Here is a 22,240-nt window from a genome sequence, read left to right on the forward strand (position 1 = left end):
TGGCAATCTCCCTCTTTACCTTTCTTCATTAAGAAGCAAGAAGACTAATTTAGTTACATCAGTAGGTTGTCATGATTGTTACCATTCCGTTTCAACCAGCTATCATTTGCAGTCCAAGAACTAGGCCTTTTATCGATATTAAAAGGTAGAGATACAAAGTAATATAAATTTGTTAATACTAATTTATTTGTGCTGATCAGCAGCTGGGTCAATGTTTTACATTGTTTAACAACAGTTTTGTTATTCCCTGGGTGTTATCAAACATGTGTTCTGGAATTTACATACTTATCAAAACCCCAAACCCTACCTTACTCTGTATTCACTTTTTTTTTGCTTTACCAGGTTTCTACCAAGTAACCCTCTTGTGGCAGTGTATACTACTCTTGGGTAATCTGCAGTGCTGCCAGCTTGCATAGCCATATTAGACATGTACCTCCATTTCTTTTTGCATGTGTCTCTGTTCTCTTTCTCATCTTCTTAAAATGGGGAAGTATATTAGTTGTGTATTGCTTTTAAACAAATGATCTCCAAACTTGACAGCTAAAAACAACAGACATTATCTCATAATTTCTGAGGGTCAAGAATTCAGGAATAACTTAGCTGGTTAATTCTGGTTCATGATCTCTCCTGAGGTTGCTGTCAATCTGTCAGGACTGCAGTCATCTGAAGTCTGAACTAAGAGTGGAGAAGTTACATTCAGGATAGTTCGCTCACAGGGTTGTTGGCAGAAGGCTTCAGTTCTTGATGGCTGTTCACAGGAGATTTTAGTTACTCACTAGGTAGATTTCTGGATAGGATGGCTTGAGTATCCTAATGATATGGCAGCTAGCTTTCCCCAGAGCAAGTGATCCCAGAGAGAACAAGGAAGAAACTGTGTAGTTTTTTATGATGTAGTCTCAGAAGTTACATATTGTCACTTCTACCATATTCTGTTCTTTAGAAGCGAGTCGCTTAAGTCCAGCCTACACTCAAGAAGAGGGGAATTAAATTCTACCTCTTGAAGGGGAAAGTGGACATATTTTAAACTACCATCCCAACAAAAACCCTACCATAGGGAGGGACATTTTTGAAATTACTTTTTTTGCATGAGCTCCTTTTCCTCCCTTTTTTTTTCTTTCTTTTCTTACTTTTTCTTTGATAAACTAGCTTTGAAAGTTTTTACTGTTCCAACATAATAGGGTATTTCTTCTGTCTTTCACTGAACATTTTTCTGTTGAATATTGTCCTTTAACAACTTACCACATTCTATTATATTGTTTATGGTGGATTGCTTTTCACTTATTTTGTAATTGTGGATTTTGAAGTCATCTCTAGTGAGGCTTTTCATTGGGAATTCTGTACAGGTTTTGAAAATGTATCCTTCCAGGATGTTTTTCCCCACTTGGGATCCCAGTGACCTCATTGTTTCCAATATATATTTGTACCCTAAACCTGACTGAAGAGGCCTGTGATGACAAATTCTAACAGGAGACATTTTTTCCCCTGTCTGGATCCCAGGCCATGGCAACCAAGATCCCTAATCATCTCCATATGCTTGTCTACTCTTTAATGAGGGTGTAGCTCTTTGAGGGTCCTGGTTTATAAGGAAGGCTGTTTTAACTGCCTTTGTAGACCTACAGCATTGTCTTCTGTGCCCATGTAGGAGATAAAACTAAAACCCTAGCTTACCATGCTTGACCTTCTCCTAATACATAGCTAGAATATTCTCTCACATTTTTGCATCCTGTTTCTTCTTTTCTGTTTTTGTTTTTGACACGTGGAAAGTCTCTTATAGTTTATGAACCGAGCTCTGCATTTAAAAGGTTATTTTAAATATTTTCTGCAATTTCTAGATATCAAATGACAAATACCTTATAATGATATATATATATATATATATATATATATATATATATATATATATATATATATATATATATATATAAGAAGCCCTGTGGCACAGTGGTTAAAGCGTTCAGCTGCTAATCAAAAGGTCAGTGGTTTGAACCTACCGGCCACTTTGCAGGTAGTCTGCTTCTGTAGAGATCATAGCCTTGGAAACCCTGTAGGGCAGTTCCACTCTGTCCTGTAGGGTTGCTGTGAGTCGGAACCAAACTGGTGACAATGGGTTTGGTATTTTTTTAATGGATCAGTGAGGTGCACAAATGAAAATACAGCAGGCTTCAGTGACTGTTTCAGTGGTTCGTTCATTCATATTTTCTGAGCAGCTATTCTGTGGCAGGCACGGTTTTAAACACTGAGAATGCAACAGTGAACAAAGCGGACAAAAAGCTTTTAAGCTTACATTCTGGTTGAATTGTTAGATATATTAAATTCGCTGATAAGTGGAACTTGTAAAACTTTGTCACTTATTGGAAAACATGCATTAACTAATTTTATGGATATAATTTTCTTACAGTAACTGGACCTCTATCAGAACTGCAAATTGCTTATGTTAGCAGAGAAACACTACAGGTAAATCAAATGTTAATTAAAGAGTAACATTGAGGATTCAAACGTTGAGATACTGTGCGTTACCAGTTAAGTCAAGATTAAATGTTCTTGCTTGTTAAACTCTTTGGAAAAAGCACTTTAATAAACTTTTTGTTTGTGTAATGAACTGAAACTGTATTTACAAATAAGCACTTTAAAGCCTAAGTATGTTAATATAATCTCCTAAAACCCAAGCATTATGGATTTGTTACTGTATATTTTTATATCCCTCTTGATACTGAAGAAGGGCTTGAAAAATAAGTACTGTCAGGGGAATTGAAACTCATTCTGATACTAACTGGATGTATACTTTTTAAAAGTTATTTCAAACTATTTGCAGAATTTACTACAAATTATTTGTCTTAGGAAAATTAGTTGGTCTTACTGAGCTTGGCCTTAATTGCTTAATTCTGTTCCTTTCTAGGATATTTCAATAAAATAAGTTACTGATTACTGTAAGAGCTTGCGTGTTAACCAAAAGGATGGCAATTCAAATCCACTGGCCGCTCCTTGGAAACCCTTTGAGGCAGTTCTGATCTGTTCTATACGGTCGCTATGAGTTGGAATTGACTCAGTGGCAGTGGGTTTTGGTTGGTTAGTTAGACTTTCTGTAATGAGTAAGAAAAAACAGAGAATACTACTCACTTGAGCACTTATGACCCCAAAGTGTGCTCTGTGGTAAAATCTTGTTTATTTTTCTGTTTTTTAAACTCCAGGGTTTGTACTATCTTCACAGTAAAGGAAAAATGCACAGAGATATAAAGGTACGCATCATATTTTTAACTTAATGACCCTTCCTTCCTTTTAGTACTCTCTGATCAAACTGTTGAGCAGAATTTTTTTGACTGTTCTGTTTGATGAATTTGTTATCTGAAATACAATGTACTACTATAATAATGTTGGTACTTTAATGGTTGGATTAAATTTTTTAGCAGCTTTATTGTGATACAATTCACATTCCATAAAATTCACCGTTTTAAAAGTGTATAATTCAGTGGGTTAATGTTCTAATAACTCATTTTAGCTTGTAGTTATTTATTTGTGAATTGCAGATTAGGTTCACAGCTTCCATCAAGTCATAGTTTTTAGGAAGTTTTATGCTTTAAATATTACGGTAAGCTTTGTCCATCTCAAGGAACTGTCATTAATAATGCATCAGAATGGGTACATTAAACCTGGACACTTTCCGATGGTCTTTCATTAGCCTACAGAAGAGAGCAGCTGTAGTGGATGTGCTGGGGTGAGCTCAGTGGTAAACCAGGGGCTGTGGCGCCACTCCTAAGGTTATTTCTGAAGATACTGCCATCTCTTCAACTTAGATATTTTCCCTCTTCATTTATTTTTCTTTTCTGTCCCTCTTCCTCCTTCGTCTTTGTTTCTTCTTCTTCTCTCCCCCATTTTATTAAATTTTGTCTAGCATGAAGGTTTTTAACTTTTTTTTAAATCACGTTGTTCTTTGAGTCTCTGACAAAAGCCATGGACTCTCCTCAGAAAAATGCTATTATGCACATGCCCTCAATTTTGCATAAAATTTCAGTGAACTCACAGATCATCTGCTGAGATCCCCTTCTTTACGTATTTTTTGTAAACCACTTCAAAGACATAAACAAAGAGCTTTGGAGTTCCAAGTAGAAGGGATCATAAGAAAATGAAATTAAGAAGGATTCTGTGGCATGGACACTTCAATGATCTGGAGAGACTGAGTTTTTGTCAGAAATGGAGATCGGAGTGCATTCCAGGCAGAGGGAACAGTGTGAGCAGAAATACAGACGTCAGTCGGTGTGGAGTAGTTTTAGAGAATATAAAGGCTGTACCATATTGTTGAAGTGAAGAGAATGTATGAGAATAACAGGAGATTTGGTGCTCCATTATGCAAGGACTTGTATACTGTACTTCAGAGTCTGGGCCTGATTGGGTAGATTCTTACCATCACCACTGTTTCTGCCCTTTTCTGAGCCACCATTGTATGTCAGCTGGATTTCTGTAATACCCTTCTACTGATCTCCCTGCTCATATTCTTGTAGTTTTCGGGTCACTTATTCATCTGGCAACCAAAGTGATCTTTTAAAATCAGATCCTGTCATTCTCCTGCTTATAAACTACCATTGGCTTCCGATGATACTTAGTATCAAATCCAGACAAAATTTTCACCACAACCAATAAGGCTGTACATGATCCAGCCCGTGTGTTTCTCCCTGATCTCATCTCATACTTCCCTCCATTTTGTTCGTTCTGCTCCAGCCACACTAAGCTTGCTGTTTTGGGGATATGTCAAGCTTATTCTGCCCTCAGGGCTTTGTACGTGCTGTTTCCTCTGCCTGGAATGTTCTCCCAGAATTTGGTGTGGCTTGCACCTTCACTGCATCTAGATTTCCACTCAGATACCACACTGCATTTAAGAGGACTTCCTTACCCTGCTCTGTTTGTCTTCAGAGTACTTATTTCTACCTGACTTTGAATTATTTGTTGGTTCATTCATTCATAGGTGTATTCATTTTTAGAAATTCTTTTATTTGAATATAAACTCCCTGAGAGCTGGAACTTAGTTTTATTCATTACTGTAACCCCAGAGCTTAAAATAGCACCTGGCTGCTAGTAGTCTCTTCAGGGTGGATGGATTGGTAGATGAATAAATGGATGCAGGGGTGGGCAGACCAACAGGTGGTGGGTGGGTGGGCGAATGGATGGATGGGTGGGTGGGTGGGTGTATAAAGGCCATAATGTACACATGATGTGATACAAACTGCAATTTAAGAAAATTAATCTGGAGCTGGGTTGAGCTCAAATTCAGGACTCTGGCACCAGTCTGGGTAGCTGGTGCCTAGATCAAATTAAAATTTCTCCTCCATTTTCTTCTCTCTCCTCCTTTCCTCTGTTATTTCATAGAGCTACGGTAACATCAGTGGGTGCAGCTCAGCTTTACTGGTGACATTTGGAGTCTAGAAACCTTCCTTTTTCTTTTCTCTTTTCCTCTCCAGTCTTTTACTATTTCTTGGCTTTTTTGGTTTCCCAATGTTTTTACCCCAGCCATATACTTACAGGTTTGATGGCATCCTGGACTAAAGAGGCTCCTTACTTTTGCTTGCTCATTTGAAAGTCACAAAAAAGGCACCAAAAAAAAAAAAAAAGCATGTAAGGATGTAGTGCTTTTGGGAGACAATACTTCTTCCAAAGCTTTTGAGAGTATTGGAGAGGAAGTAGTCATTATCAGTGTCTTTGAGCTTAGATTAAGACAGTAAAGTAGCTAAAATGCTACCGGGTCATACAGACAGGTGACATTTTAATCCTGTGGACCTGTGGCTAGTTGTTGGTATACTGTTTTGGCCTTAACCAGGCACACTGGAGTAGACAGCCTCATGTATAAACAGCAGGGTGTGGCGTCATATACGAGCCTTGGTTCCACTGATAAGAGCTCCTGGAAAGGAAGGACGCCCCCCCAGTAGTAAAAAAAAAAAAAAAAGTAAACAGCACTCAAATAGCAAAAGTTTAAAGTGTAATAAAACAATTGAAAATGCTGTTATAAGGTAACATTTTAGTGACAGTGTTTGAGTGATGAAAAAATGTCTAGATTAAAACTAATCACTTTCATGTTTAACTCTCATAATGTTAAATAGCAGGGTTTTTTTGCATTGAATTACTGAAAAGGCAAGGCCATTTCATAAGGATAGTCAAATGCATAAAAAGTGAACGGTAAATTTTCCTGTGACTATAATGATTTAATATTGGGCACACTTTAAATTTTAAGTACTGCTAGGTCTAAAGTTGCCACTTGGAATTATTTTAAATATGTGTATTTAATCTGTTATCGACACTGATAAAATGTCTTTTACCTACTTTAACTAAAATGTTCTCACTTTGAAGGGAGCTAACATTCTACTAACGGATAATGGTCATGTGAAATTGGGTAAGTAAATTGGAATTTTGTCATTTGCATAAATCTGTTCCAAAATATAGTGAGTTTTATGTTTTTCTTTGTGGGACTAGGTTCCCTTCCCTTGAAACAACATCTATGTATTTTTCGGTGCAAATCTAATTATGGGGAACATGTAATATTTGTTTCCTCATCTCTTAACGCGCCCATTGCCATCAAGTCAATTCCGACTCATAGCGACCCTATAGGTCAGAGTAGACCTGCCCCATAGAGTTTCCAAGGAGTGCCTAGTGGATTCAAACTGCTGACCTTTTGGTTAACAGCAGTAGTTCTTAAGCACTACGTCACCAGGGTTTCCTCCTTATCTCTTAAATGGGGATAAAATCTGCCCTTCACATATGATAGCTATAGTTACTGTCTATTGTCATCATTTGCGGTAGTTGCCATGAACACTGAATTAGTGAATACTGAACCATTGCTCCCAGGGAGAATAGAGAGGGAGGCTCCTATGAGCCCCTGACAAAATTATGCCTTTTGTGTCAGCTAATCAATCAGTATATACCAGTTGTCATCAAGTCGATTCTGACTCATGGCGACCCTGTGTGTGTCAGAGCAGAGCTATGCTCCACAGGGTTTTCAGTGGCTGGTTCTTTAGGAAGTAGATCAGCAGTGCTTTCTCTCGAGGTACCTCTGGGTGGACTCAAACCTCCAACCTTTCAGTTAGCAACCAATCGTGTTAACTGTTCACACTACCCAGGGACTCAATCAATACACAACACCATTTTATGTGTGTTTCTGTTTAGAGGCAGCTTATTTAATATGTTGATTTATTAACATATAGTTTACAGTCAGCAACACTATAACTCATACCTGAATGAAGTTTATCAAACACATATTTTCTCTGTTAGGCACATCACAGCCTTCTCAGGCTTAGGAACTCTAGACAGCACTTCAGCACTACACTTGGGGACCATGTTAAGCAGCGAAATCACCAACACAAAGCACAAAAATAAGAAAAATGTGGCACTAAGTAGACTGGGAAAAGGACACTTGTCTACAGCATGAGAGCTGAAGCAAGAAGGCAGAGCCTCACTTTGTTGGACCTCAGCTGAGAACTTGTGCATCAAGTGACTCAGCATTTTTGCTGCTCTGCACGTGTCTGTGAATGACCAGGAAAGCACCATGAGTATTAATGTTTGTCTTATAAATAAGTTTTATCAAGTAGATGAATTTGCAAGTATGGAATCCTTGAATAATGAGAACCGACTGTAAATAATATCTTTTGGAAATTCCTTCATCTCTAACCCAGGAAATGTGACTTTTAGTAAGAAATCAATACAAAATTATCCTATAACCAAAAAACAAGGCAAGCAAACAAAAAGCAAAAAATCACTAACTCCCAAATACTGCATTGTTATATAAGCTTTTAAAATGAAATACAGTATTACTTATATTAGAATGCAGCTTAGATGCTGAGTGTTGCTTTATTTTAAACCATAACTTATATTTGCTTTTGCAACTTTTGGTTCTTCAAGTTATGATTAAAACGGAGTTTATAACCTAAATAATAACTTAATTTGAAAGTTTAAGACAGTCATGTTTGTTAGGTATTAAATGAGGTATTTAATAACAAATACGAGACAAATTATTTTGAAATATAGGACAAAAATGTAAATATGTATTTATTTTATAAAAATAGGGATAAAACTGTTTTCATCTATAGTTTACTGTAGGACTAATCAGATTCTAAAATATATACCTAATAATTTACATATAATAAACTTTTCCTAAGCAGCCTCTAAATGTGAAAAAAGCAGAAAAAATAAGACCTAGTCTTTTCAGTTATCTGGCTGGCATAGTAAACTGTTTCTATCAGCAGTTTATTATTTTGTGGCAGTGTTATGTGCCTTGCTCAAAGACATTATATATATCTTCAGTTGAGAAAGATTTAGAACTCATCATTAATAAGCTAGAAAATATTAGAACTAAATATACTTATCTCAGGGAATAGTAACAAATCCTGCTTAAGGAATAAATTTATTACTGATACTGGAATGAATTGCTAAGGTACAGCTTTAGAAATACTCTGTTTGGATGCCTTTTCAAGTATGATGGATTTACCAGTAGGCTTATTGGTTTATTTGATGTCAGTCACCAGTCATCATGGGTGTGACAGGGAGTGAATGAGGAAAATATTACTCTTTAATCCCCCAGTGATATTCCTTGAATTTTAGGTCCTAGGAATTAGAAATTATAAAATCACTAAGTCTGCCAGGCTAGATTCTCTCAACTGCCTCTTTCTCATCAAAATTACTTGATCCTGAACTTTGTTCTCGTTTGATCCATGTTGGGGTACATGGGAGTCTATTTGCCTATGAAACACACTGACTACATTATGATATTTTAATGTTAGTCCATTAACGTCAAGAAGTTAATTTGTTTTTTTAAAATACCTAAGATTTCTGTGAAATTAATTATTTAATGAAAATAATGATTAAAATTTTCTTTTCATGTTTAATAGTTTCACGTTCAGCTTTGTTTCCTAAATGTTTCTCATTTTCTTAATAGCTGATTTTGGAGTATCCGCACAGATAACAGCTACAATTGCCAAACGGAAGTCTTTCATTGGCACACCATACTGGTAATTGTGTTTTAACTGATGTTTAGTTTTTTGTTGTTATATCATTATTACATATAGCATTTCTAAAAACTAGACTGAATGGTCAAAAGTTTTAGGATTAAAACAGTTGTTAAGAAGAGGGTCATCAGTGAGTTAAGTAATTTAGGCATGTACCTGTGCAGGTGGATTACACAGCCAAAGACTATTCCACCATGTTAGTTTTCATTCTGCAGAAAAGGCTTTAAAGGCTGATACGACGGTCACGAATCTTGGCATAGTTCCAACTTCGCTGGACAAACCGGACTTTTACTCCTATACATTAACATGTATTTTCATAGTTTTTTTTTTATCTTTCTTTACATCCACTTCCAGTCAATATTCTAATTAATCTTTTTTCAGCATTATATTAATTCACAGTACCTCTGTGCTCAAAACTTTTTGGCCTGTCTTGGTTGCCCACAAGATCAAATACAAGTCTCTCTCATCAGTCTTAACTTCTACTAGCCTTCTCCACAGAGCCTTCATTTTAGCCATATTTGTCTGGTAGATATTCACTGACCATCCGATAAAAACTAATCCTATTAATTTATTCACATAATAAATGTTTTTGATCACTTACTGTGTGGTAGTTATGATGTTAAACACTATGAACATAAACACTAAACTTTTTAGATGTGTCTTCTGCCATCTTTAGAATTATCCGTACAATTCTAGGTTGAAAATTAGTTTCCTTAAAATTTTGAGGTGGGGTTCTGTTGTCGCCTTTTCTCTGATGCTCATGAGAAGCCTGATTCCATTGTGATGCAGAGTCTTTTTAAAGGAGCCCTCCCCACCACAGAAGTATTCCTGGTGTTTTGGTATTTCCTGATGATGTACCCCAGAATATTTTTGATTGTTGTTTTTACTTTTTTGTTTCTACTGTCTTTAAGAGTTCCTGACTTTCTTTGTCTTACACCTTAGACTTAGAGACACAAACTAAAACTCATAAAGGATGGAAAAAAATATATCAAGCAAACAATAAGCAAAAAAGAAGAGGAGTAGCAATATTAATTTCTGACAAAATAGACTTTAGACTTAAATCCACCACAAAGGATAAAGAAGGACACTACATAATGATAAAAGGGACAATTGATCAGGAAGACATAACCATATTAAATATTTATGCACCCAATGATAGGGCTGCAAGATACATAAATCAAATTTTAACAGAACTGAAAACTGAGATAGACACCTCCACAATTATAGTAGGAGACTTCAACACACCACTTTCGGAGAAGGACAGGACATCCAGTAAGAAGCTCAATAGAGACACGGAAGACCTACTTACAACAATCAACCAACTTGACCTCATTGACTTATACAGAACTCTCCACCCAACTACTGCAAAGTATACTTTTTTTTCTAGCACACATGGAACATTCTCTAGAATAGACCACATATTAGATCATAAAACAAACCTTTGCAGAATCCAAAACATCGAAATATTACAAAGCATCTTCTCAGACCACAAGGCAATAAAAGTAGAAATCAATAACAGAAAAACTAGGGAAAAGAAATCAAATACTTGGAAACTGAACGATACCCTCCTGAAAAAAGACTGGGTTATAGAAGACATCAAGGAGGGAATAAGGAAATTCATAGAAAGCAACGAGAATGAAAATACTTCCTATCAAAACCTCTGGGACACAGCAAAAGCAGTGCTCAGAGGCCAATTTATATCGATAAATGCACACATACAAAAAGAAGAAAGAGCCCAAATCAGAGAACTGTCCCTACAACTTGAACAAATAGAAAGTGAGCAACAAAAGAATCCATCAGGCACCAGAAGAAAACAAATAATAAAAATTAGAGCTGAACTAAATGAATTAGAGAACAGAAACACAATTGAAAGAATTAACAAAGCCAAAAGCTGGTTCTTTGAAAAAATTAACAAAATTGATAAACCATTGGCTAGACTGACTAAAGAAATACAGGAAAGGAAACAAATATCCCGAATAAGAAACGAGAAGGGCCACATCACAACAGACCCAACTGAAATTAAAAGAATCATATCAGATTATTACGAAAAATTGTACTCTAAAAAATTTGCAAACCTAGAAGAAATGGATGAATTCCTGGAAAAACACTACCTACCTAAACGAACACATTCAGAAGTAGAACAACTAAATAGACCCATGACAAAAAAAGAGATTGAAACGGTAATCAAAAAACTCCCAACAAAAAAAAGCCCTGGCCCAGATGGCTGTACTGTAGTGTTCTACCAAACTTTCAGAGAAGAGATTACACCACTACTACTAAAGGTATTTCAAAGCATAAAAAATGACAGAATACTACCCAACTCATTCTATGAAGCCACCATCTCCCTGATACCAAAACCAGGTAAAGACATCACAAAAAAACAAAATTACAGACCTATATCCCTCATGAACATAGATGCAAAAATCCTCAACAAAATTCTAGCCAATAGAATTCAACAACATATCAAAAAAAGAATTCACCATGACCAAGTGGGATTTATACCAGGTATGCAAGGCTGGTTTAATATTAGAAAAACCATTAATGTAATCCACCATATAAATAAAACAAAAGACAAAAACCACATGATCTTATCAATTGATGCAGAAAAGGCATTTGACAAAGTCCAAACCCATTTATGATAAAAACTCTCACCAAAATAGGAATTGAAGGAAAATTCCTCAACATAATAAAGGGCATCTTTGCAAAACCAACAGCCAACATCACTCTAAATGGAGAGAGCCTGAAAGCATTTCCCTTGAGAACGGGAACCAGACAAGGATGCCCTTTATCACCGCTCTTATTCAACATTGTGCTAGAAGTCCTAGCCAGAGCAATTAGGCTAGACAAAGAAATAAAGGGCATCTGGATTGGCAAAAAGAAAGTAAAATTATCTCTATTTGCAGATGACATGATCTTATACGCAGAAAACCCCAAGGAATCCTCCAGAAAACTACTGAAACTCATAGAAGAGTTTGGCAGAGTCTCAGGTTATAAGATAAACATATAAAAATCACTTGGATTCCTCTACATCAACAAAAAGAACACCGAAGAGGAAATAACCAAATCAATACCATTCACAGTAGCCCCCAAGAAGATAAGATACTTAGGAATAAATCTTACCAAGGATGTAAAAGACCTATACAAAGAAAACTACAAAGCTCTACTACAAGAAATTCAAAAGGACATACTTAAGTGGAAAAACATACCTTGCTCATGGATAGGAAGACTTAACATAGTAAAAATGTCTATTCTACCAAAAGCCATCTATACATACAATGCACTTCCGATCCAAATTCCAATGTCATTTTTTAAGGTGATAGAGAAACGAATCACCAACTTCATATGGAAGGGAAAGAAGCCTCAGATAAGCAAAGCATTACTGAAAAAGAAGAAGAAAGTGGGAGGCCTCACTCTACTTGATTTCAGAACCTATGATACAGCCACAGTAGTCAAAACAGCCTGGTACTGGTACAACAACAGACGCATAGACCAGTGGAACAGAATTGAGAACCCAGATATAAATCCATCCACATATGAGCAGCTGATATTTGACAAAGGCCCAGTGTCAGTTAATTGGGGAAAAAATAGTCTTTTTAACAAATGGTGCTGGCATAACTGGATATCTATTTGCAAAAAAAATGAAACAGGACCCATACCTCACACCATGCACAAAAACTACCTCCAAATGGATCAAAGACCTAAACATAAAGACTAAAACGATAAAGATCATGGAAGAAAAAATAGGGACAACCTTAGGAGCCCTAATACAAGGCATAAACAGAATACAAAACATTACCAAAAATGACGAAGAGAAACCCGATAACTGGGAGCTCCTAAAAATCAAACACCTATGCTCATCTAAAGACTTCACCAAAAGAGTAAAAAGACCACCTACAGACTGGGAAAGAATCTTCAGCTATGACATCTCCGACCAGCGCCTGATCTCTAAGATGTATATGATTCTGTCCAAACTCAACCACAAAAAGACAAACAACCCAATCAAGAAGTGGGCAAAGGATATGAACACACACTTCACTAAAGAAGATATTCAGGCAGCTAACAGATACATGAGAAAATGCTCTCGATCATTAGCCTTAGAGAAATGCAAATTAAAACTATGATGAGATTCCATCTCACTCCAACAAGGCTGGCATTAATCCAAAAAACACAAAATAATAAATGTTGGAGAGGCTGCAGAGAGATTGGAACTCTTATACACTGCTGGTGGGAATGTAAAATGGTACAACCACTTTGGAAATCCATCTGGCGTTATCTTAAACAGTTAGAAATAGAACTACCATACAACCCAGAAATCCCACTCCTCGGAATATACCCTAGAGAAATAAGAGCCTTCACACAAACAGATATATGCACACCCATGTTTATTGCAGCTCTGTTTACAATAGCAAAAAGCTGGAAGCAACCAAGGTGTCCGTCAACAGATGAATGGTTAAATAAATTGTGGTATATTCACACAGTGGAATACTATGCATCGATAAAGAACAGTGAGGAATCTGTGAAACATTTCATAACATGGAGGAACCTGGAAGGCATTATGCTGAGCGAAATTAGTCATAGAGGCAAAAGGACAAATATTGTATAAGACCATTATTATAAGATCTTGAGAAATAGTATAAACTGAGAAGAACACATACTTTTGTGGTTACGAGTGGGGGAGGGAGGGAGAGGGTTTTTACTGATTAATTAGTAGATAAGAACTGCTTTATGTGAAGGGAAGGACTCAATACATGGAAGGTCAGCTCAACTGGACTGGACCAAAAGCAAAGAAGTTTCCTGGATAAACTGAATGCTTCAAAGGTCAGCGGAGCAAGGGCGGGGGTTTGGGGACCATGGTTTAAGGGGACTTCTAAGTCAATTGGCAAAATAATTCTATTATGAAAACATTCTGCATCCCACTTTGACATGTGGTGTCTGGGGTCTTAAATGCTAACAAGCGGCCAACTAAGATCCATCAGTTGGTCTCAACCCACCTGGATCAAAGGAGAATGAAGAACACCAAGGTCACACGACAACTAAGAGCCCAAGAGACAGAAAGGGCCACATGAACCAGAGACCTACATCATCCTGAGACTAGAAGAACTAGTTGGTGCCCGGCCACAACCGATGACTGCCCTGACAGGGAGCACAACAGAGAACCACTGAGGGAGCAGGAGATAGTGGGATGCAGACCCCAAATTCTCATAAAAAGACCATACTTAATGGTCTGAGTGAGACTAGAGGAATCCCGGCGGGCATGGCCCCCAAACCTTCTGTTGGCCCAGGACAGGAACCATTCCCGAAGACAACTCATCAGACATGAAAGGGACTGGACAGTGGGTAGGAGAGAGATGCTGATGAAGAGTGAGCTAATTATATCAGGTGGACACTTGAGACTGTGTTGGCATCTCCTGTCTGGAGGGGGGATGGGAGGATAGAGAGAGTTGGAAGCTGGCAAAATTGTCACGAAAGGAGAGACTGGAAGGGCTGACTCATTAGGGGGAGAGCAAGTGGGAGTGCGGAGTAAGGTATATATAAACTTATATGTGACAGTCTGACTTGATTTGTAAACGTTCACTTGAAGCTCAATAAAAGTTAATTAAAAAAAAAAAAAGTTCCTGAACTTCTTTGTCTGAAGGCTTTATTTCAGCTATAATATTTTTAATATGAGTTCTTGCTCATTCTCTGAATGTTTCCTTTATAGTATCTTGTTCTGTTTCATGGATACAATATCAGGTTTTGTTCTGTTCTTTCCTTCTGCTCCCTGCATTGCCGAAGAGCCTAGTGTTCCTATTAGTTTATCGTAGACTCACACTTTCATGATGGATGCCTCCCTCACATGTTGATCCTTATCTGCTGGTTTATACTGAAGAGCTAAAGCAAGGTACTGATAGCTGATTCTCCGTGCCTGGGAGTTAGAGTGTAAGCCTGGTTGCTAGTGTTCTAGAACTGAGCAGGTGAAGGAATTTGGGAAACTCATTCTTTTCAAGGACTTTTTCCTTAATCACATCCTCTTCTCCTCCCTTTTGTTCTCATTATCTCTGAATCTGAAGCCTGTCTCCTTCAGTTTCTCGCGGTCCTCATCTAGTGGGAATTGCTAGGCCTTAGTAGATGAGATAGAAATCTGGGGGGCTAATGGCTCCCCATATAGACTTTTTACACTTTGAAATTCTCCTGTTTTCAGCCCCAGCCCTAACCTCGCTTTTGTTACTTGTAACCCTAATGCCTCAGCCTTCGTGGGGTTCTTTGCCGGCTAATTGGCTTGCTGGTATTGGTCTTTTCCTCTGCAGGCACTTAGGCATATCTTTCCTCCTTTTTGCTCCATCATTTACTATTCTTCTACCTATTTTCAGTCTTTGTGTGTTATGCTTGTAGGTAAAATGTGTCTCCTGGCTTTTTCAAAGATGATGTGTGTGTTTATATTTTCTTTGTTCTTTCCCTTATTGTTTAAGAGTGACTTCTGAGAGGGGTAAGGACTTGAAGAGCTATGTGTCATTACTTTTAGGTGCTCTGTCTCTTCAGTTTGACTATAAACATCTGGAAGAATGTTCTTATATCTCATTGAATCTCCAGAATCGGGCATGGTTCTCTGTACCTACTTACTAAATGTTTGATGAGAGTGATCTTCAACTTCAGAGATTACAAACTCATGCCATTGCTTTTATAATAATGTGGGAAATAGCTTGAGAACATGTGAAACTGTGAATTAAGTGAAGTTAAATTTTATAACAGTTCCATTCTGCTTTTTTGTTTTTAGTCTTTCCTACCTAAACTCCGGGATAATAGAATGGAATCTAATTCAGCATGATTAAGATTGGCAGTTACTCAGTTAATCAAAAAAGTTTGTTAAAGTGGCAAATCTCAAATTTAGTACATATGTACCTTAAACATTTTATTTTAATTTGAGACATATAAATGTACATTGCTTACCAATCTTTTGATATAGGACCAAGGTCTTTTCTTTGAGTAGATTACTAATCAGCATTCCATCTTAATAATCTATCAATTACATTTCCCAGTTTACATTTCTCTAAGGTACAGTGAGAACTTAGACACACAAAGTGTGTGATTTTTTTTTTTTTGGGGGGGAGGAAGTCAGGTTTATTAAGATATAAATTTACCCTTTAGATGTATAGTTCTGTAATATGTTGAGAAGTTTGTATATTGTGATAGTGAGAAACACCGCCACGGTCAAAATAAAAGACTGTTTCTCTTACCCAAAAAAGTTTCCTTCTGTCCCTTTTTTTTATATAAATTTCCTCTCCCTGTCTGTAGCCTCTGATCTGATTTCTGTCTCTATAATTTTGTCTTCCAGAATTTCAGACAAAGGGAATCAGTCATATAGTCTGTAACCTTCCCAGTCTTTTACGGCTGTCGTGTCCTTTACTCATCTCTCAGGACCTTTTTATTTTGCTTTGTTTTTAGAAACGAACCTTCAAGAAGTTCTTCTGAAGTAGAAGAAACCAAAACCCAGTAGTCAACTTAATTTGCATAACAGCTTACTCTGTGTACCTTCACAATAAATTGCTTTTCCTAATATTTAATTAAATTATGGATTTATAATAGCAAATATAACTGGAATAAACAGGTTCAGAGAGAGACTCATTTGATGTGGTGAGCACATGACTTAGCTGGCAGGAGTAGAAGAACATGCACTGGGGGAGCCTACTAGCTGGAATCGTTTCTTTGTAATTTTTATATTTCATTTTTCAGCTCACGTGGCCAGCTAGTTAAAGGGCGGCCAAGGAAGAGCATGTCGCACACCAACAGGGCACTTCCACCAGCTAGGTGGGAACTAGTCATTAGAGTAGTAACTGACACGTTTTAAAATTCACTTTTGATTTGCATATTCATAAAGCTGCCTTAAGATAAAAAGATTTAAGGCCAAACATTTGGAACATTAGTTGGAGGGATTTTTCTTACTTTCTCAATTTACTTGACTTTCCTGAAATCATAGCAGGAAAGTAGATGTATATATGTAAGGCGACCATTTAATCACTCTTTTGAAGAGCTATAGTTGCTATAAACTACTGTATAGGATTTGAAAATTTTTATCTCTGAAAATGCATATAATCATTTAAGTGACTGAAATACGAATTTATGGAGGTATGCTTAGAATAAGACTATTTGAAAATTTTTATCTCTGAAAATGCATATAATCATTTAAATGACTTCAATACGAATTTATGGAGGTATGCTTAGAATAAGACTATAGCAAAGTTAAAAGAAAAAACAATCTAAGCAAACACATGTTTTTAAAGTAGGCATTCATTTTTATAAATTTTCTTTCATTATATTACACGGGAAAAAATGCCTATTAAGTTTGTAGTAAATGTGAATTCAACACTGAATATGAAGATTGTTGGAGCCCTGATAAATAGTTTTGGTGAAGTGAACAGAGGCCAGATTGCAGTTTATCGATAGGAGGAGGTAGAGCTAGAAGTTATGGACTGTTTCTTGCAAAAAAATGTTATTTTTTTTTTTAATGGAGTTTTGTGTGTACAGCAGAAGAAAGATTGGAATGTGGGTGACTTTTGGCATGTTGATCTATTATACCTGTAAATTTTTATAACATCTGTCATCAGTACTGTAACAAATATAGGAATCACCAGTACGGGATTGGGTCGGAGATGTTTAATGAGAAGATGTCAAGATCTGGAGGCCTGTGGCAAAGTTGGGATTTTTAAGTACTACATACTTATTTTCAAAAATTAAGCCTAAATAGGCCTCAGCGTAGATAGTGATAGTTCCCTGTACATCTGGTGGGAGTATGAAAGAAAATACCATAAACATAAGGTTTTTCTTTTCTGGAATATTTCCTTCAGGATGGCTCCAGAAGTCGCTGCTGTTGAGAGGAAAGGGGGATACAATCAGCTCTGTGATCTCTGGGCAGTGGGAATCACTGCCATAGAACTTGCCGAGCTTCAGCCTCCTATGTTTGACTTGCATCCGATGAGGTCAGTATGTCATAGTTGAAGAACCCTATGCTTAAATTAACCCCTCCCCCCCATATTATTTATTATGTCATGAAAAAATATTTTATTTGGTAATAATAGTAATCTAATTTATATGATGTATATTAAAATCTGAAATATTAAAACACGGTGTTATTATTGTTTTTTTTTTTCAGAGCATTATTTCTAATGACTAAAAGCAATTTTCAGCCTCCTAAACTAAAAGACAAAATGAAGTGGTAAGTATTTTTCTGCTGTTTACTTTCGTGGTAAGATGAGCAAAAAAAAGTTGGAAATTTAATTTTAATTTTTTAAATTTTGTAGGTCAAATAGTTTTCATCATTTTGTGAAAATGGCACTTACCAAAAATCCAAAAAAAAGGCCTACAGCTGAAAAATTATTACAGGTATTATTTCCCCCCGAAATACATATTTTTTCGAAAGAGCAAATGTCATTCAGCCAGATTTCTATTAAGTGTTCTGTATTATATTGTTTTCTTCTTTGTAGCACCCTTTTGTCACACAGCCTTTGACACGGTCTTTGGCGATTGAGCTGTTAGATAAAGTGAATAACCCAGATCATTCCACCTACCATTGTTTTGATGACGACGATCCTGAGGTAGGAATGGTTTTTACCAACTACTTTATGGAATGGGTATATGCGTGGACGTATGTATAGACGTATGTATGTGTATCTGTCAAAATAAATTTCCGGAAAGACTAGGTACTGTTTAGATTAGTCTCTCCTAGGAGTCATATGCTGGATTTTTCTCATTGGCTTCTTATAGGTGACTGTTGTCTGAAAATGACCAAGGCAGAATCACCTAATCCACTTTTTGAAATTGTTGTAATTATTTCAAAGTAATCGTTTTAGGTGAAGTTGACAAATAAATCCATTGTAAAAGGGAAGGCAAATCAGAAGTACTTAAAGAGAATATTAGAGTAGACTCAAATTTTCTAGTTTTCTTCTCAAAAAGAATCTTCTGTTGCAAACAGTATATCTCAAAACAGTATGTGTGTAAGTTTCTGATTGAGAAATTAACTTGAGCTGTAAACTTTACGATAAAATTAATGTAAATAAACAGAGTCTTCATGCATTATTACAGGTTAGTAGAAAGCATAGGATTGACTTTGTTGTTGATTGAAACCCTGCTTAGCTGCTATGGAAATGTTAAAAAATGAGCCAATAGTTGATAGAGAATAAAATAACCCTAATATGACGGACACATTGATAATAATGGATACTTCACTTTTGTTAGCATATTTAACATTCCTAGCACAGCTAATAGTCGTGGCAGCTAAGATAAACTCTGTATATGTGACACAGCACAGTTCTGTTACTGGATCTATGACAGAGGTGAATGGCGTTGGACTCTACTGGCTTCATGCAAGGTTCTAAAAATGGTTTACATTTCATTGATGATACTGAAGGAATGATAGCTTTCAGTAGTCTGAAATATAGTCACAGCTTATCTTATGTCAGAGAGAACCTTTCTGTCTACCATTTTTCCATCTTGCCATCTTTATGCACCATGATAAATGGGCTATCTGTACTTTTATTAAAGGCCTGGAAAGGAATTTGGAAACGAAGAACTTACGACTTGTAAAATATTATTGACCTTACAATTATACTAGGGAGAAAATTGTTTTTTGTTTTTAAGAACTTAAGTTTTTATGAACTCTTCTAGTGTAATTCAGAGTACAGGTAGTCCTCAATGTAGACAGTAGTATGGAGCCATAAAAATGACTGTGCAAGCTGAAACCTTGCAAAGTAATCTTAATAATCAATGAGAAAAATTACAATTGTTCTGTGATCATTAAAAATTTTTGTCAAAACATTTAGAAACTCTTACTGCTGGCTATAAATGTGTAGGGATGTGGAAAAAATTGTAAAACTAATATTTAGTACAGTTTTACTCGTTTAAATATTAGAAATGTTAAGAATTGAAGTGTTTCATTTCTTTGTTAAAAAACACTCATCAAGAGTTCATTGCATAGCACTTGCCTTCTTCTCATAACTTCATGACACAGAGCAAGTATCTTTTCTGTACATTGGCAATGTCAGATATGAGGATAGCCAGTTTAGGCTAGCCCAGATGCTTCCACCTGTAATCCTTAGTTAGCGTGAAAAGGACCCACCTTTGCTTAAATGACAACTTTCCAGAACCTATTCCTTTTTCCCAGCTAACTTCCTCAGTGCTTCTTATAAAAGGAGACTATCTTTTTCAAATTAAAGTCATTGATGTCTTCTCTTGAGTGCCAGGCTTCCAAGTTTGAATCCGCTTCCAACACTTTATTCCTTGCACTTTCAATGTCAAGAAATATCTCATTGTTCCCATGATGGGAAGCTTTGTGTTGACATTACTCCTGGGACATCTTCATCCTTTCGTCACAACCACTTTTCTTGTTTATATCACTAAGTTCCCCTGGCTGTATATTTATAATCTCTCAAACGATGGCATTGTCAACATTCTCACAGGCAGCTATTTCTTTTATAACTCTATTTTTAATGTTTGATTCAAATTTCAGTTCCAGGAATATCCAGCATTATTACTTTTTATTTTTTTGTGGCACTTTTATCTTTGTTGGGTAATTAATTCCCTCTTTCAGTTACCCATTTTTGTAAAATGTGTGGGTTCATTATCACTGGGAGACAGGAGGCCACACAACTATGCATTTTGCTTTCTGTGCCTGAACTGAATAACAGATACGCGGTGACCAGTTGCTCCCAAACTTTGAAGTAAATGATGCGATTGGTCACTGACCATGAAGTGCATCTGTTATTTACGTAGTGATTTGTGGACTGAAGAGCTAGCAGTGAAGTTTATACTTTACATAATTACAGTTAATGTACTGTTGTGACTGAAATTTGAACTACATTGTTAGGGACCAGTGTTATTGAAACTGTGGTAAGTGAAATTTATGCGTATCAAAACTGTGTAAAGCGAGGACTACCTGTACTCTGCACATGCTGAATACTGCATTGTTGCTTCTTACCTCCTGCTTTGTTTACTTGGCATACTGAATTATAAAGTCCTTTCTCAAATGTGTTCAAAGAGGAGAAGTGATAGGCCAACTTCAAAAACAGTCGGAAAAATGAAGATTCTTTTGAAGCTTTCACATGTAGCAGGGAAAGAAATTTGCCTTTCTTATCAAGAATATGTTTGGTGGCATTATAATTGTAAATTGTTTTAAACCTCCATGGTAAATAAGTACAGACAAACAAAGGAATCTCATTATTAGGGAGTAGGATAGGGAGGACTTTTCTTCACACCATAAAGAAGAAAATCATCATCTTTTTATTTGCAAATGATTTGTAATTATAATTTTTAAGTACAGTGTTGTCACTCAAAATATGATTGTATCTAACTGGCATTTCATTTCAGCACTTGGCTGTGATACTATGCCTGTTATGTGGAAATTGAATAGCCTTGAAAATATTCAGTTTTCAAGATTTATTATAATTATACACTATGGAAGGAAGAGGTTCAACTTTTTTATGTTGCATCTGCATGTAGTTTTTATTTTATAAGTACTATACACTGGTGGCACAGTGGTTGAGTGCTACAGCTGCGAACCAAAAGATCGGCAGTTTAAATCCACCAGCTGCTCCTTGGAAACTGCACGGGGCAGTTCCAGTCTGTCCTATAGGGTCGCCGTGAGTTGGAATTGACTCAATGGCAGTGGGTTTTTTGGGTTTTACTATACACCAGAGTCGTTGAATTCTGGTTTTTACTTAATATAATTTTCTTCTAGATGTTAAGCCATTTACTATGTACAGCATTATAAGGCTTAATAATTTTATAGTTATCTGGGAAAGTAAAATTGTTCACGTAGAGAATCATGGGTTTCATCCATGTTCACTGTTAACAACTTGTCTAACTGACCTGATGTGCTAGCTGTTTTTTGCTTGTTGTTGCTACCGTATGTTATAAGATTCAGGATCTGTCTCAGCACTGCAGCTTACTAGCTGAGTGCCCTGTCACTTAATTTTGAGTTTCAGTGTCCTTATCTGTAAAATGAAGAATACTTATCGAAGAAGCTCATTTTGAGGATAAATGGGCTAATGTATGTGAAAGCACTTTGTAAACCACAAAGCACTGTGCAGTGTAAAGTTTACCCGATTTTTGAAGTTACTTTTACTGCTGTTTCACTATCATCAATATTTTAATTTTTGGATCTTGTACATTATTTTACCTTTATTTCCTGGCATGTGCCTACACTGGGAATAATTAACTCAGGTCCTGTTCTTGACCTGCCTCATTGACTCTAAGAATTTGAGCTGAACCATTTATGAATAACATTTGCC

General features: G+C 36.4%; 1 protein-coding gene across 11 annotated transcripts in view; it reads left to right on the forward strand.

Annotated features, from left to right (window-relative positions):
- The window catches only part of MAP4K3 (mitogen-activated protein kinase kinase kinase kinase 3), a 238,945-nt gene that overhangs the window by 140,126 nt on the left and 76,579 nt on the right, over positions 1-22,240 (forward strand). For all 11 annotated transcript variants that reach the window (XR_010319480.1, XR_002787226.2, XM_064277173.1 and 8 more), the window contains 8 exons: positions 2,399-2,454; positions 3,189-3,236; positions 6,334-6,376; positions 8,912-8,984; positions 17,804-17,935; positions 18,109-18,171; positions 18,257-18,338; positions 18,440-18,550. Coding sequence is in view for 9 of the 11 variants with exons in the window: in XM_064277173.1 (XP_064133243.1) it covers positions 2,399-2,454; positions 3,189-3,236; positions 6,334-6,376; positions 8,912-8,984; positions 17,804-17,935; positions 18,109-18,171; positions 18,257-18,338; positions 18,440-18,550 (608 nt within the window). In the remaining 2 variants the exon portion in view is untranslated. The remainder of the gene's footprint in view (positions 1-2,398; positions 2,455-3,188; positions 3,237-6,333; positions 6,377-8,911; positions 8,985-17,803; positions 17,936-18,108; positions 18,172-18,256; positions 18,339-18,439; positions 18,551-22,240) is intronic.

Source organism: Loxodonta africana, chromosome 26 (genome assembly GCF_030014295.1).
Source record: "Loxodonta africana isolate mLoxAfr1 chromosome 26, mLoxAfr1.hap2, whole genome shotgun sequence".
In the NCBI taxonomy this organism is placed as follows: Eukaryota; Metazoa; Chordata; class Mammalia; order Proboscidea; family Elephantidae; genus Loxodonta; species Loxodonta africana.